Raw genomic sequence first — 12,500 nt, forward strand, 5'->3', positions numbered from 1 at the left:
ATCACTGTGATTGATATAACCAGTCAAATGCTCCTATTAGTCCATTCATCACCTTAGTGCTGTAATAGGCCCTGCCCACATCCTTCCTTCAACCTACCAACGCACAGCGCACTGCTGAGATCACTCTGACCATTCAGATGCTTGTGTTCCATTCTCCTCCATTTCTCTGTCAGTGAAGACTCAGTACCTGTGTGTAGCTGGATGAGGTGGCCTTCTGTTTGACTGACAGCAGTACATGGTCAGTGTCTCACACCATTTGTAACTGGTAGAAAAGGTGTGGCTCATACAGCAGGTGCATTATGGGTCGGGGGGATGCAGACACCACCTTCCATGTCATTTCCTTTGCATCCGCCTCCTCAGCTTCACTCCTACACACTCCATCGCTCTCACGGGGCAGGACGTTCAGGTGCTGATGATGATATTCTGTAGATGGCAGTATAGTATGTGGTCTGCTGGTGGGCGGGGGCTGTGACTGACCTCTGACCCCGGCTGTGTGGTTGCCAGGGCGAGTACGTGTCCTGTCTCCTGTCCCTGCTGAGGCAGATGTCAGACCTGCACTTCCAGCGCCTGTTGGACAGCTTCCAGAGCACCGAGGAGCTCAAGGTAAGAGCAGAGAGCACCGAGGAGCTCGAGGTGAGAGCACCGAGGAGCTCGAGGTGAGAGCAGAGAGCACCGAGGAGCTCGAGGTGAGAGCACCGAGGAGCTCAAGGTGAGAGCAGAGAGCACCGAGGAGCTCAAGGTGAGAGCAGAGAGCACCGAGGAGCTCAAGGTGAGAGCACCGAGGAGCTCGAGGTGAGAGCACCGAGGAGCTCGAGGTGAGAGCACCGAGGAGCTCGAGGTGAGAGCAGAGAGCACCGAGGAGCTCGAGGTGAGAGCACCGAGGAGCTCGAGGTGAGAGCAGAGAGCACCGAGGAGCTCGAGGTAAGAGCAGAGAGCACCGAGGAGCTCGAGGTGAGAGCACCGAGGAGCTCGAGGTAAGAGCAGAGAGCACCGAGGAGCTCGAGGTAAGAGCAGAGAGCCGTGCGTGCAAACCGCAGCTCTGCTGCCTCATTCCTGCCTGTTTTACACTCAGGACTGTCAGCAACTCACCCTGCACTGGTTATTTTACACTGTGAATCACTTGGCTGATGTGTGAATCACAAGGCTGATGTGTGTGTGCTCTGTGTGTATTCTCTCTGCCAGGACTTCCTGCTGAAAATTTTCTGCGTGTTTCGTAACCTGATGAAGCCCAACACCTTCCCCAAAGACTGGAACGTGATGAGACTCCTCACCAGCAAGTGAGTCCGCTGCCCTGGTCTTACAGCGGTCGCAGTACGGTCACAGTGCGGTCACAGAGCAGTCACGGAGCATTCACAATGCGGTCACAGAGCACAGAGTGGTCGCACTGTGGTCACAATACGGTCACAGAGCGGTCACAGTGCAGTCACAGAGCACAGAGCGGTCGCAGTGCGATCACAGTGCGGTCACAGAGCACAGAGTGGTCGCAGTGCGGTCACAGAGCACAGAGTGGTCGCAGTGTGGTCACAATACGGTCACAGAGTGGTCGCAGTGCGGTCACAGTTCACAGAGTGGTCGCAGTGCGGTCACAGAGCACAGAGTGGTCGCAGTGTGGTCACAATACGGTCACAGAGTGGTCGCAGTGCGGTCACAGATCACAGAGTGGTCGCAGTGCGGTCACAGAGCACAGAGTGGTCGCAGTGCGGTCACAATATGGTCACAGAGCGGTCGCAGTGCGGTCACAGAGCACAGAGTGGTCGCAGTGCGGTCACAGAGCACAGAGTGGTCGCAGTGCGGTCACAATATGGTCACAGAGCGGTCGCAGTGCGGTCACAGTGCGGTCACAGAGCACAGAGTGGTCACAGTGCGGTCACAGAGCTCAGAGTGGTTGCAGTGCGGTCACAGAGCACAGAGTGGTTGCAGTGCGGTCACAGTGTGGTCACAGAACACAGAGTGGTCGCAGTGCGGTCACAGTGCAGTCACAGAGCACAGTGTGGTCACAGTGTGGTCACAGAGTACAGCAGTGTGGTCATGGTGTCTGAGATCACGGTCTCTGCTCTGTTTTTCTGTGTTTCTGTCTGCAGCATCATCGTGACCACGACCCAACAGCTGTCCCCTGCCCTGCACAAACACTTCACAGAGGCGGACTTTGACTTCAAGGTGAGGGATTAATCAGGAACCCTGTGGAAGGTCCACCTGCCCCCCCCTCCTTTGGGCCTGTGGGAGTCTGAGCAGGGCTTCTGCAGACTCCAATCAGAGACAGGGGAAGGATCTCATCAGACACCTGAGAGGCAGATAGTCTGTCTCTCTCCTCCTCCTGCCTCCCTCTCTCTGTCTTTCACTGAAGTAATATTAATTCATTTAAAGGAGGTAAAAGTGAGTGATTTTTGGTCTTACTGACCCAAACACTGGAGGCTAGAGCTTCATGTTTTGCCTTGGAGAGATTGCAGGATGGCCGTATAAACGAGTTTGCTTTTACTCGACGGTCTGGCTGTGCCAGGTGTGTAACGCCCTGCTGTTTGCGGCAGGTGTGGTAACGCTCTGCTGTTTGCCAGGTGTGGTAACGCTCTGCTGTTTGCCAGGTGTGGTAACGCCCTGCTGTTTGCGGCAGGTGTGGTAACGCCCTGCTGTTTGCGGCAGGTGTGGTAACGCCCTGCTGTTTGCAGCAGGTGTGGTAACGCCCTGCTGTTTGCAGCAGGTGTGGTAACGCCCTGCTGTTTGCCAGGTGTGGTAACGCCCTGCTGTTTGCGGCAGGTGTGGTAACGCTCTGCTGTTTGCAGCAGGTGTGGTAACGCCCTGCTGTTTGCGGCAGGTGTGGTAACGCTCTGCTGTTTGCCAGGTGTGGAACTCCTTCTTCAGCCTGGCTGTCCTTTACATCAATCAGCCCAGCCTGCAGCTGGAGAGTCTCCCCCCAGCCAAGAGGAACCGGCTGCTGGACAGGTAAGCTGCCAGAGTGCTCAGCGTTACCCCCCCAGCTGCCCCGTGCCCTGCGATGACCTCACCTGCGAATGCTCTCCCGCAGGTACGGTGACATGAGAGTCCTGATGGCCTACGAGCTCTTCACCATGTGGCAGAACCTTGGTGAGTCGCAGCCGGGTTCGGGGTGTGTGTGGAGTGTGTGTGGCGTGTGTGTGGCGTGTGTGTGGCGTGTGTGTGGAGTGTGTGTGGAGTGTGTGTGGAGTGTGTGTGGAGTGTGTGTGGAGTGTGTGTAGGGTGTGTGTAGGGTGTGTGTGGGGTGTGTGTGGGGTGTGCTGCTGGGTTTGGGGTGTTGGTATAGTGCGGTAAGCCCTCTCCTGTACCCTGCAGGGGAGAATAAGGTGCACTTCATCCCAGGCATGATCGGGCCCTTCCTGGGCGTGACGCTGGTGCCGCAGGCTGAGGTGCGAAACATCATGATCCCCATCTTCCACGACATGATGGACTGGGAGCAGTGCAAGAACGGCAGCTTCAAACAGGTCGGCCAGGTCTCCCTCCCTCTCCCTCTCTCTCTCTCTCCCTCCCTCCCTCTCTCTCTCTCTCTCTCCCTCCCTCTCTCTCTCTCTCTCTCTCTCCCTCCCTCTCTCCCTCCCTCTCTCTCCCTCCTTCTCTCCCTCTCTTTCTCTCTCTCTCTCTCTCCCTCCCTCTCCCTCCCTCCCTCTCTCTCTCTCTCTCTCTCTCTCTCTCTCTCTCTCTCTCTCTCTCTCTCTCTCTCTCTCTCTCTCTCTCTGTGATTCTTTCTCTGAATTCTCCATCTCTGTTCTCCCTTCAGGTAGAAGCTGAGCTCATTGATAAGCTGGACAGCTTGGTATCAGAGGGGAAAGGGGATGAGAGCTACCGAGAGCTCTTCGGCCTCATGTGAGTTTAGACCTTCCCACCCTTACTATGACATCACACAGACCCGCCCTCTCACTGCGACATCACGCAGACCCGCCCTCTCACTGCGACATCACGCAGACCCGCCCTCTCACTGCGACATCACGCAGACCAAACATCAAGTTTTAGAAAATATAATCAATAAATGCATTTTTCAAGTCAAACTACAAAGGGGTATTTGCGGTGGCAGTGTTGGGGGAAATAAATAGAAGTACATTTTATTTTGTAGCTGTTTGTATTATATGAATTGTGTGTGTGTATGTACATGTATGCTTTTTGGATAATGCAATGCTGGTACCTGATGACCCCCTGTCTTCTCCCTGTGTTGCCGGGATCAGAACCCAGCTCTTTGGACCCTATCCCAGGTAAGACAGCACGTGTCCACAGCTTCCCCAATGTGGCATAGGGGTTAGAGAGCTTTACTTATTCATAGGAGGGATCAGCACCAGTGGGGATGTGGTCATTCTGAGCTTGTAGAAAGCATGTGCACCCCTTCACAGCACTTAATCCTGTTGTGGCAATGTTTTACGTTTTAAGGAAGGCACTGATGTTTGCTGGTTTCCTCAACCTATTCATTGGCCTTTTGCAAGTCGCTCTGGATCAGACCGTGTGCAGGTCTTTACTGCGTGGCAGGTAATGGATGCCCGGTGTCTCTCTCTCCTCAGCCTGCTGGAGAAGATTGAGCAGGAAACCTGGAGGGAGACGGGTGTGTCCTTCGTCACCTCCGTCACACGGCTCATGGAGCGGCTGCTGGATTACAGGTGCGTTCAGAGTGCTGTGCAGAGCGTAGTGCTGAATTACAGGTGTGCTTTGAACTGTCAGCATGGCCATGTCTGTGAGAGATTTGACCTGTAAAGCCATGTGATCAGAATGAGCAATGAAAAGAGAAAGAGGGAGAGCTGTGTGTGTAACCCCTCCTCTGCCTGCAGGGACTCCATGAAGGGGGATGAGATGGAGAGTAAGAGATTCGGCTGCACTGTAAACCTGCTGGTGAGTCCTGCCCTCAGTGCTGCCCTCAGTCCTCAGTCCTGCCCTCAGTCCTGTCCTCAGTCCTGCCCTCAGTGCTGTCCTCAGTCCTGCCCTCAGTGCTGCCCTCAGTCCTCAGTCCTGCCCTCAGTGCTGCCCTCAGTCCTCAGTGCTGCCCTCAGTCCTCAGTCCTCAGTCCTGCCCTCAGTGCTGCCCTCAGTCCTCAGTCCTGTCCTCAGTGCTGCCCTCAGTCCTCAGTGCTGCCCTCAGTCCTCAGTGCTGCCCTCAGTCCTCAGTCCTGTCCTCAGTGCTGCCCTCAGTCCTCAGTGCTGCCCTCAGTCCTCAGTCCTCAGTCCTGTCCTCAGTCCTGTCCTCAGTCCTGCCCTCAGTGCTGCCCTCAGTCCTCAGTCCTGTCCTCAGTGCTGCCCTCAGTCCTCAGTGCTGCCCTCAGTCCTCAGTGCTGCCCTCAGTCCTCAGTCCTGTCCTCAGTGCTGCCCTCAGTCCTCAGTGCTGCCCTCAGTCCTCAGTCCTCAGTCCTGTCCTCAGTGCTGCCCTCAGTCCTCAGTGCTGCCCTCAGTCCTCAGTGCTGCCCTCAGTCCTCAGTGCTGCCCTCAGTCCTCAGTCCTCAGTCCTGTCCTCAGTGCTGCCCTCAGTCCTCAGTGCTGCCCTCAGTCCTCAGTCCTGCCCTCAGTCCTCAGTGCTGCCCTCAGTGCTGTCCTCAGTGCTGCCCTCTGTCCTCAGTGCTGCCCTCTGTCCTCAGTGCTGTCCTCAGTGCTGCCCTCTGCACCCGTACTGAAAGCTCTAAGACTCACACAGACTGCTGTTAGATAGCATTTAAATGCCAAGCTGCTATTTTACCTCCTGTGCAGCAGTGCAGACCTCAGCAGCTACACAATACAAGTGCCTGTCACCTGTCAGCTGCAGCTCCACCTGGTGGGGAAATGCGGGTCTATTCCCAGACTGCTAATGTAGCTCCTCTTCCTCAGAACTTCTACAAGTCAGAGATCAACAAAGAGGAGATGTACATCCGTCACATTCACAAGCTGTGCGACATTCACCTGCAGGCCGAGAACTACACAGGTGAGCTGTGAGACAGAGTGGGCGTGGCTCATAGGTGAGGAGTTTGAGTGAGTGTGGTTGGGGGTGAGGTGTGTGGGTAGGGGTGAGGTGTGTTGTGTGGGGTGGGGTGTGTGGGTGTGGGTGAGGTGTGTGGTCGGAGTGAGGTGTGTGGTTTGGGGTGGTGGTGTGCAGTTGGGGATGAGGTGTGTGGTTAGGGGTAAGGTGGGTGATTCAGGGTGAGGCGTGTTGTGTGGGGTGAGGTGTGTGTGTGTGTGGGGTGAGGTGTGTGGGTGTGTGGGTGAGGTGTGTGGTGTGGGTGTGGGTGTGGCGCGGAGTGGGCGTGGCTGATGCCCCTCCCCCGGCAGAGGCGGCCTGTACACTGCTGCTGTATTGGGAGCTGCTGCAGTGGGAGGACACGCCCCTGAGGGAGTTCCTGCAGTACCCCGCCCAGACCGAGTGGCAGCGCAAGGAGGGACTCAGCCGAAAAGTCATCCACTACTTCAACAAGGGCAAGGTACTCGCACACTACTCACACACTACTTACACATTCACTTACATGAAGTCATCTGCCACTCCAACAAGGGCAAAATATACTCCTTATTCACATATTCACTCACTTTACATGCACTTTACATCCACTGCTTCAACAAGGGCAAGCTGGTACACACTCTACACACTTATACTCATTTATGCACACATGCAGTTTACACACTCACACAGAGCTGTATACATAGTGTGCAGTATATCAGCTGTTTCTGAGCTGTGTGAGAGAGCTGTATGTGTGCTCTGTGCTGGGAGTGTGTTGTATGTGTAAAAGCTGTGTGTGTGTGAGAGAGAGCTGTGTGTGTGTGTGTGTGTGTGTGTGTGTTTTCTGCAGTGCTGGGTGTGTGTGTGTGTGTGTGTGTGTGTGTGTTCTGCAGTGCTGGGAGTGTGTGTGTGTGTGTGTGTGTGTGTGAGTGTGTGTGTGTTCTGCAGTGCTGGGAGTGTGTGTGTGTGTGTGTGTGTGTGTGTGTGTGTGTGTGTGTTCTGCAGTGCTGGGAGTGTGTGTGTGTGTGTGTGTGTGTGTTCTGCAGTGCTGGGAGTGTGTGTGTAAGAGCCGTGTGTGTGTGTGTTCTGCAGTGCTGGGAGTGTGTGTGTGTGTGTGTGTGTGTGTGTGTGTGTGTGTGTGTGTGTGTGTGTGTGTTCTGCAGTGCTGGGAGTGTGTGTGTGTGTGTGTGTGTGTGTGTGTGTGTGTGAGTGTGTGTGTGTTCTGCAGTGCTGGGTGTGTGTGTGTGTGTGTGTGTGTGTGTGTTTTCTGCAGTGCTGGGTGTGTGTGTGTGTGTGTGTGTGTGTGTGTGTGTGTGTGTGTGTGTGTGTGTGTGAGCCGTGTGTGTGTGTGTGTGTGTGTGTGTGTGTTCTGCAGTGCTGGGAGTGTGTGTGTGTGTGTGTGTGTGTGTGTTCTGCAGTGCTGGGAGTGTGTGTGTAAGAGCCGTGTGTGTGTGTGTTCTGCAGTGCTGGGAGTATGCCATTCCTCTGTGTCGGGAGCTGGCCTTCCAGTATGAGATACTGTATGACTACCAGAGTCTGAGCTGGATCCGGGTGAGTGAGAGAGTCCTCTGCTTCACTGCAGTGCATTCTGGGAAATACAAAGCCATCAATTTGTCAAGATAATTAACTTATTGGATCAATTACTGGATGGAACAGTCCAGCGTTCACACCACGTCCAAGGAATTGAGTTTGACAGACCTGTTTAGAGTCTTAATGCTTATCCCTCTGAGGTGTGTTATATCCAGGGGGACATGCAGATGTCACATTTACACCCTCCCTGACATCATGAACAGTAAACATCTGAAACTGAGTTCCAGGAAAAGCATGGAAGGATATTCCAAACCCATTCAAATGAGATGAAACATGAGTTATAAATTCTTGGAATGGCCAACCAAATTACTGTTCTCTATAGAAATATTCATACATTAATGTATTGTTACTATATCCATTATAAAATCAGTGAGTTATTAACAACACATGAGAGGTCAGTGCATTCCAGGGTTTCTGAAGCTTCACCTGTTCATCACTGCTGTTGAGAGCAGTCGCAGTGCATTGTGGGCAATGCGTCTCTCTGGTTCTGTTGTGCAGAAAATGGAGGCAGCTTACTATGACAGCATCATGGAGCAGCAGCGGCTAGAGCCGGAGTTCTTCCGGGTGGGCTTCTATGGCAGGAAGTTCCCCTTCTTTCTCAGGGTGAGTGGGGCCTGGACATGCCTGTAGGGTGGGAGTGACCTCGTCTGGGTCAGTGAAAAGGGTTATCCTTTCTCTCTGTCCTGCATCCATCCCTTTCTTCTTGCTGTTTTCCTCACAGAATAAGGAGTTTGTCTGTCGGGGACATGACTACGAGAGGCTCGAAGCTTTCCAGCAGAGGATGCTGGGAGAATTCCCACAAGCCATTGCCATGCAGCACCCCAATCAACCTGATGATACAATTTTACAGAGTGATGCCCAGTGTATCCTTCTGAGCTGAAGAAAACCTCTGTGTGTGTGTGTGTGTGTGTGTGTGTGTGTGTGTGTGTGTGTGCACGCGCGCACGTGTTTGCAGGTACGGTGATGTGTACATGTGTGTGCGTGTGTGCATGTGTGTGTGTGTGTGCACGTGAATGTGTTGGTATCATTCCCTTGACATTACGCCCCTCAGACCTGCAGATCTACGCGGTAACACCGGTGCCGGAGTTTGCCGAGGTGTTGCACATGGACCGCGTACCCGACCGCATCAAGAGCTTCTACCGGGTCAACAATGTTCGGCGCTTCCGCTACGACCGGCCCTTTCACAAGGGCCCCAAGGACCGAGACAACGAGTTCAAGGTGAGCGAGAGGCAGCCACCCTGCCCCGCGCCAGCAGAATTCTGGGAGTGGCCACAGCTTCAGCTTCAGAAACAGCCTCATGCTGGCACAGCTGTGGTTGTGCATTTGGGCAGATGCACACAGGTTTAGGTGCTTGTGTAACTGTAACTGTGCATGTTATTTAGGTCTCTCAGGCCTTCAGAAAGGAGAACAGGGTAATGGTGATGAGGTCATGGTCCTTACTGGGGGTTGTTGAGTCATTAATGGCTGTTATTGCCACTATTGTTATTAATTTATGGCCGATGTCTCTTGCAGAGTCTGTGGATCGAGCGCACCACCCTCATCCTCTCACACCCTCTGCCTGGGATCTCACGCTGGTTCGAGGTGGAAAGGAGAGAGCTGGTGAGCAATTACCCACAATTCCATTCTGCTGTTTCCCACACTCACACTAACTCCTGTCTCACTCATATTGATTGAATTTTAGGATTTGGATTTTTAAAAAATAAATTAGCACATTTTTCACTTTTTAAATATGCTGGAAGTAAACTGCTAGTCTGTGTGTGTGTGTATTTGTATCTGTGTGTGTGTGTGTATTTGTATCTGTGTGTGTGTGTGTGTGTGTGTGTGTGTATTTGTATCTGTGTGTGTGTGTGTATTTGTATCTGTGTGTGTGTGTGTGTGTGTGTGTGTGTGCGCGCGCTGCAGGTGGAGGTAAGTCCCCTGCAGAATGCCGTCTCCGTGGTGGAGAATAAGAACCTGGAGCTGCGGTCCCTGATCAGCCAGTACCAGCACCGGCCGCCACACAGCAACAGCAGCCAGCTCAGCATGTGCCTGAACGGTGTCATCGACGCCGCCGTCAACGGGGGCGTGGCCAGATACCAGGAGGTAAAAAACCTGTAACTGATGCAAGGTGCTCTGGGTAAGACTGTCTGCTAAATTTCAATAGTAATAATAAATTTGAAATTTCAGTCACATAGAATACACTTGTGAAATGTTGCTGATGTGATACAGGTGAGATACAGGTAATAGCTGCAGTGAGTGAGTGCAGGTGCTCTGTGAGAGTCATGCGCTTGTCTCTGCTCCGCAGGCGTTCTTTGATAAGCACTACATCAGCAGCCACCCAGAGGACCTGGAGAAGATCGCCCAGCTCAGAGACCTCATGCAGGAGCAGGTGAGCAGGAAGCAGCGTTCTGTCTGTCGTCTGCTCAGGTGTATGACTCACGCTGTGAGGGTTAAACCTGCATGGTCTCTGTTTCAGGTGCACGTCCTCGGGGTGGGGCTGGCTGTGCATGAGAAGCTGGTGCACCCGGATATGCGTCCCCTGCACAAGAAGCTGATAGATCAGTTTCAGATGATGAGGAGCAGTCTGTGCCACGTGAGCAGCCTTCTGATTGGATACTACAATAACCCTAACCTGCACTTTACTGTGTGTGTGTGTGTGTGTATGTATCTGTGTGTGTGTTACATTTACATTTATTCATTTAGCAGACGCTTTTATCCAAAGCGACGTACAAAAGTGCATATAGTGGGCAAACAACAGGCACAAGGGCAAGATGTGCACAGGTCATACACTGCAGATAGTGCTGAAGCTGAGCGTCAGTGTACCGAGGTTAGTGTAGCGAGACCGCACTAATCTGATCTAAGGTTACGTAAGGTTACATATACCACATACAGTCACTGGGACAATAAAGTCCTGCTATACTACCTTGGCCAAAAACATGCTACAAATACATTGTAAGAGATAGTGCTACAAGTACGAGCCAGGAATCTAGGGTTTACAAGGTCAAATGACAAGGGTGTCAGTCCAGGTAGAGTCTGAAGAGGTGTGTCTTCAGCCCACATCTGAAGGGTTGGAGAGAAGGAGTTGTTCTCAGCGGGGTGGGGAGTTCATTCCACCACTGGGGGACGATGATGGAAAAACCACATTGAGAGGAGCGTGGGCCTTTCGTTCTGATGGTGGGAGGAGTGAGGCGTCCGGATGTAGCAGAGCAAAGTTGTTGAGCGGGTGCATAGGGTAGGATGAGGTCCTGAAGGTCGGGGCGGTCTTTCTTGCAGCAGAAAAGGTGAGAGTCAAGGTTTTGAAGTGGATCCTGGCTGTGATCGGGAGCCAGTGGAGGGATCTCAGTAAAAGGGTGATGCAGGAGAACTTTGGGAGGTTGTGGATCAGCCTAGCAGCTGCGTTTTGGATGAGCTGCAGTGGCTGAATGGTGCAGGCTGGGAGGCCTGCAAGGAGGGCATTGCAGTAGTCCAGGCGGGAGAGCACTGTGGCCTGGACAAGCAGCTGGATGGAGTAGGTGGTCAGAAAAGGGCGAATCCTCCTGATGTTGAAGAGGAGGAATCGAAATGAGCGCGTTGTCTGCGAGATGTAGTCGTTCAAGTCCAGCCTGCTGTTGAGGGTGACGCCCAGGCTCTTCACCGATGCAGAGGAGGTTACTGTGGTGCCATCAACAGTAACTGAGCGCTCTTGAAGAGGAGAGGGCTTGGCCGGGATGAACAGTACATCGGTCTTGACCAGGTTAAGCTTTAGGTGGTTGGAGTGAGTGTGAGTGTGAGTGTGAGTGTGAGTGTGAGTGTGAGTGTGAGTGTGAGTGTGTGTGTGTCTGTCTGTCTGTATGAGGGTGTGTGTGTGTGTGTGTAAAGCAGTAATGTTGTGTCTCTGCAGGATAAGCCCAGTCCTGTTTGCTCTGGATCCAGCACACCACGCGGGATCCTCACCTCGCACGCTCCCATGAGTCCCGAGAATATCAGACCTCTGTACCGGCACAGGTAACACTCACACACACTCACGCACTCACGCACTCACACACTCACACACGCACACTCACACTCACGCACTCACACACTCACACACTCACACTCGCACACTCACACTCACACACCCTCATACAGACACACTCACACACTCACACTCACACACTCACACACACACACCCTCATACAGACACACACAGACACACACACACATATAGTATCTCACACAGACACACACACCCCCTCATACAGACACACACTCACTCACACACACTCACTCACACACACACACAGACACACACACCCCCTCATACAGACACACACTCACTCACACACACTCACTCACACACACACACACACACACACACACCCTCATACAGACACACACACACACTCACCAGTCACATCTCTCCATTTCTGGTTACCCTGCCCCCAACACCCCCTCAAACGTTTCTTTCACTCCCTTCCCTTTCCCTGTCCCTCTCCCTCCTTCCAGTCCCCTGATCCTGCACGGTTCTGTTCGTCTTTCCTCATCCTCGCTGTCCTCTTCCAGTGAGCCGGGTAACCTGCACGTCCTGACGGACAGCCTGGGGGCGGAGCACTATGAGGACTCGTACCGCATGCAGGTGTGTGCTCCCCCGCAGGACGCCGTGTGACCACTCGGCAGTAATTTTTCTGTGACTATTGAAGAATTAGCAGCTCTCCTTTTTACAGAAGGTGTCTTGTTATTCTTCTGCCATCACACAGGTTTCTGCTTCCGTCTCCAGTCATGCTCTCTCTGCATCAGTACTCAGCACTCTGCTCTGCTCTTCACTACCTCTCTGACTTTTTAAAATTGTTTCTATTTCATGTTAAAAATGTGTTTCTATGTTCATTTGTTCTTCAGCCTAGCCCCTCCTCCTCCAGCCTGAGCTCCGCCCACTCCACACCTTCTCAGATGATGAGCTCCGCCCCCTCCAGCGGCAGAGGTGAGTGACAGACTGCCTGAGAGGCAGAGGCACATGGCGCCCCCTGCAGTTAGAACAAGAGAATGACAGTGCCCTGTGCCAAGGCTGTCAGTA

General features: G+C 53.2%; 1 protein-coding gene across 3 annotated transcripts in view; it reads left to right on the top strand.

Moving 5' to 3' along the window:
- The window catches only part of LOC118780461 (dedicator of cytokinesis protein 3-like), a 65,740-nt gene that overhangs the window by 47,046 nt on the left and 6,194 nt on the right, over positions 1–12,500 (top strand). For 2 of the 3 annotated variants that reach the window (XM_036532944.1, XM_036532946.1), the window contains 23 exons: positions 505–603; positions 1,183–1,277; positions 2,082–2,157; positions 2,837–2,937; positions 3,020–3,078; positions 3,304–3,452; positions 3,746–3,831; positions 4,188–4,214; positions 4,515–4,610; positions 4,779–4,839; positions 5,802–5,895; positions 6,240–6,388; positions 7,366–7,452; positions 7,990–8,094; positions 8,213–8,354; positions 8,543–8,709; positions 9,004–9,090; positions 9,394–9,573; positions 9,776–9,859; positions 9,947–10,063; positions 11,351–11,454; positions 11,936–12,065; positions 12,326–12,407. In XM_036532944.1, the coding sequence (XP_036388837.1) occupies positions 505–603; positions 1,183–1,277; positions 2,082–2,157; positions 2,837–2,937; positions 3,020–3,078; positions 3,304–3,452; positions 3,746–3,831; positions 4,188–4,214; positions 4,515–4,610; positions 4,779–4,839; positions 5,802–5,895; positions 6,240–6,388; positions 7,366–7,452; positions 7,990–8,094; positions 8,213–8,354; positions 8,543–8,709; positions 9,004–9,090; positions 9,394–9,573; positions 9,776–9,859; positions 9,947–10,063; positions 11,351–11,454; positions 11,936–12,065; positions 12,326–12,407 (2,377 nt within the window). The remainder of the gene's footprint in view (positions 1–504; positions 604–1,182; positions 1,278–2,081; positions 2,158–2,836; positions 2,938–3,019; positions 3,079–3,303; positions 3,453–3,745; positions 3,832–4,187; positions 4,215–4,514; positions 4,611–4,778; positions 4,840–5,801; positions 5,896–6,239; positions 6,389–7,365; positions 7,453–7,989; positions 8,095–8,212; positions 8,355–8,542; positions 8,710–9,003; positions 9,091–9,393; positions 9,574–9,775; positions 9,860–9,946; positions 10,064–11,350; positions 11,455–11,935; positions 12,066–12,325; positions 12,408–12,500) is intronic. The other variant, XM_036532945.1, reaches the window with a different exon arrangement.

This window comes from Megalops cyprinoides, chromosome 7, assembly GCF_013368585.1.
Source record: "Megalops cyprinoides isolate fMegCyp1 chromosome 7, fMegCyp1.pri, whole genome shotgun sequence".
Taxonomy (NCBI): Eukaryota; Metazoa; Chordata; class Actinopteri; order Elopiformes; family Megalopidae; genus Megalops; species Megalops cyprinoides.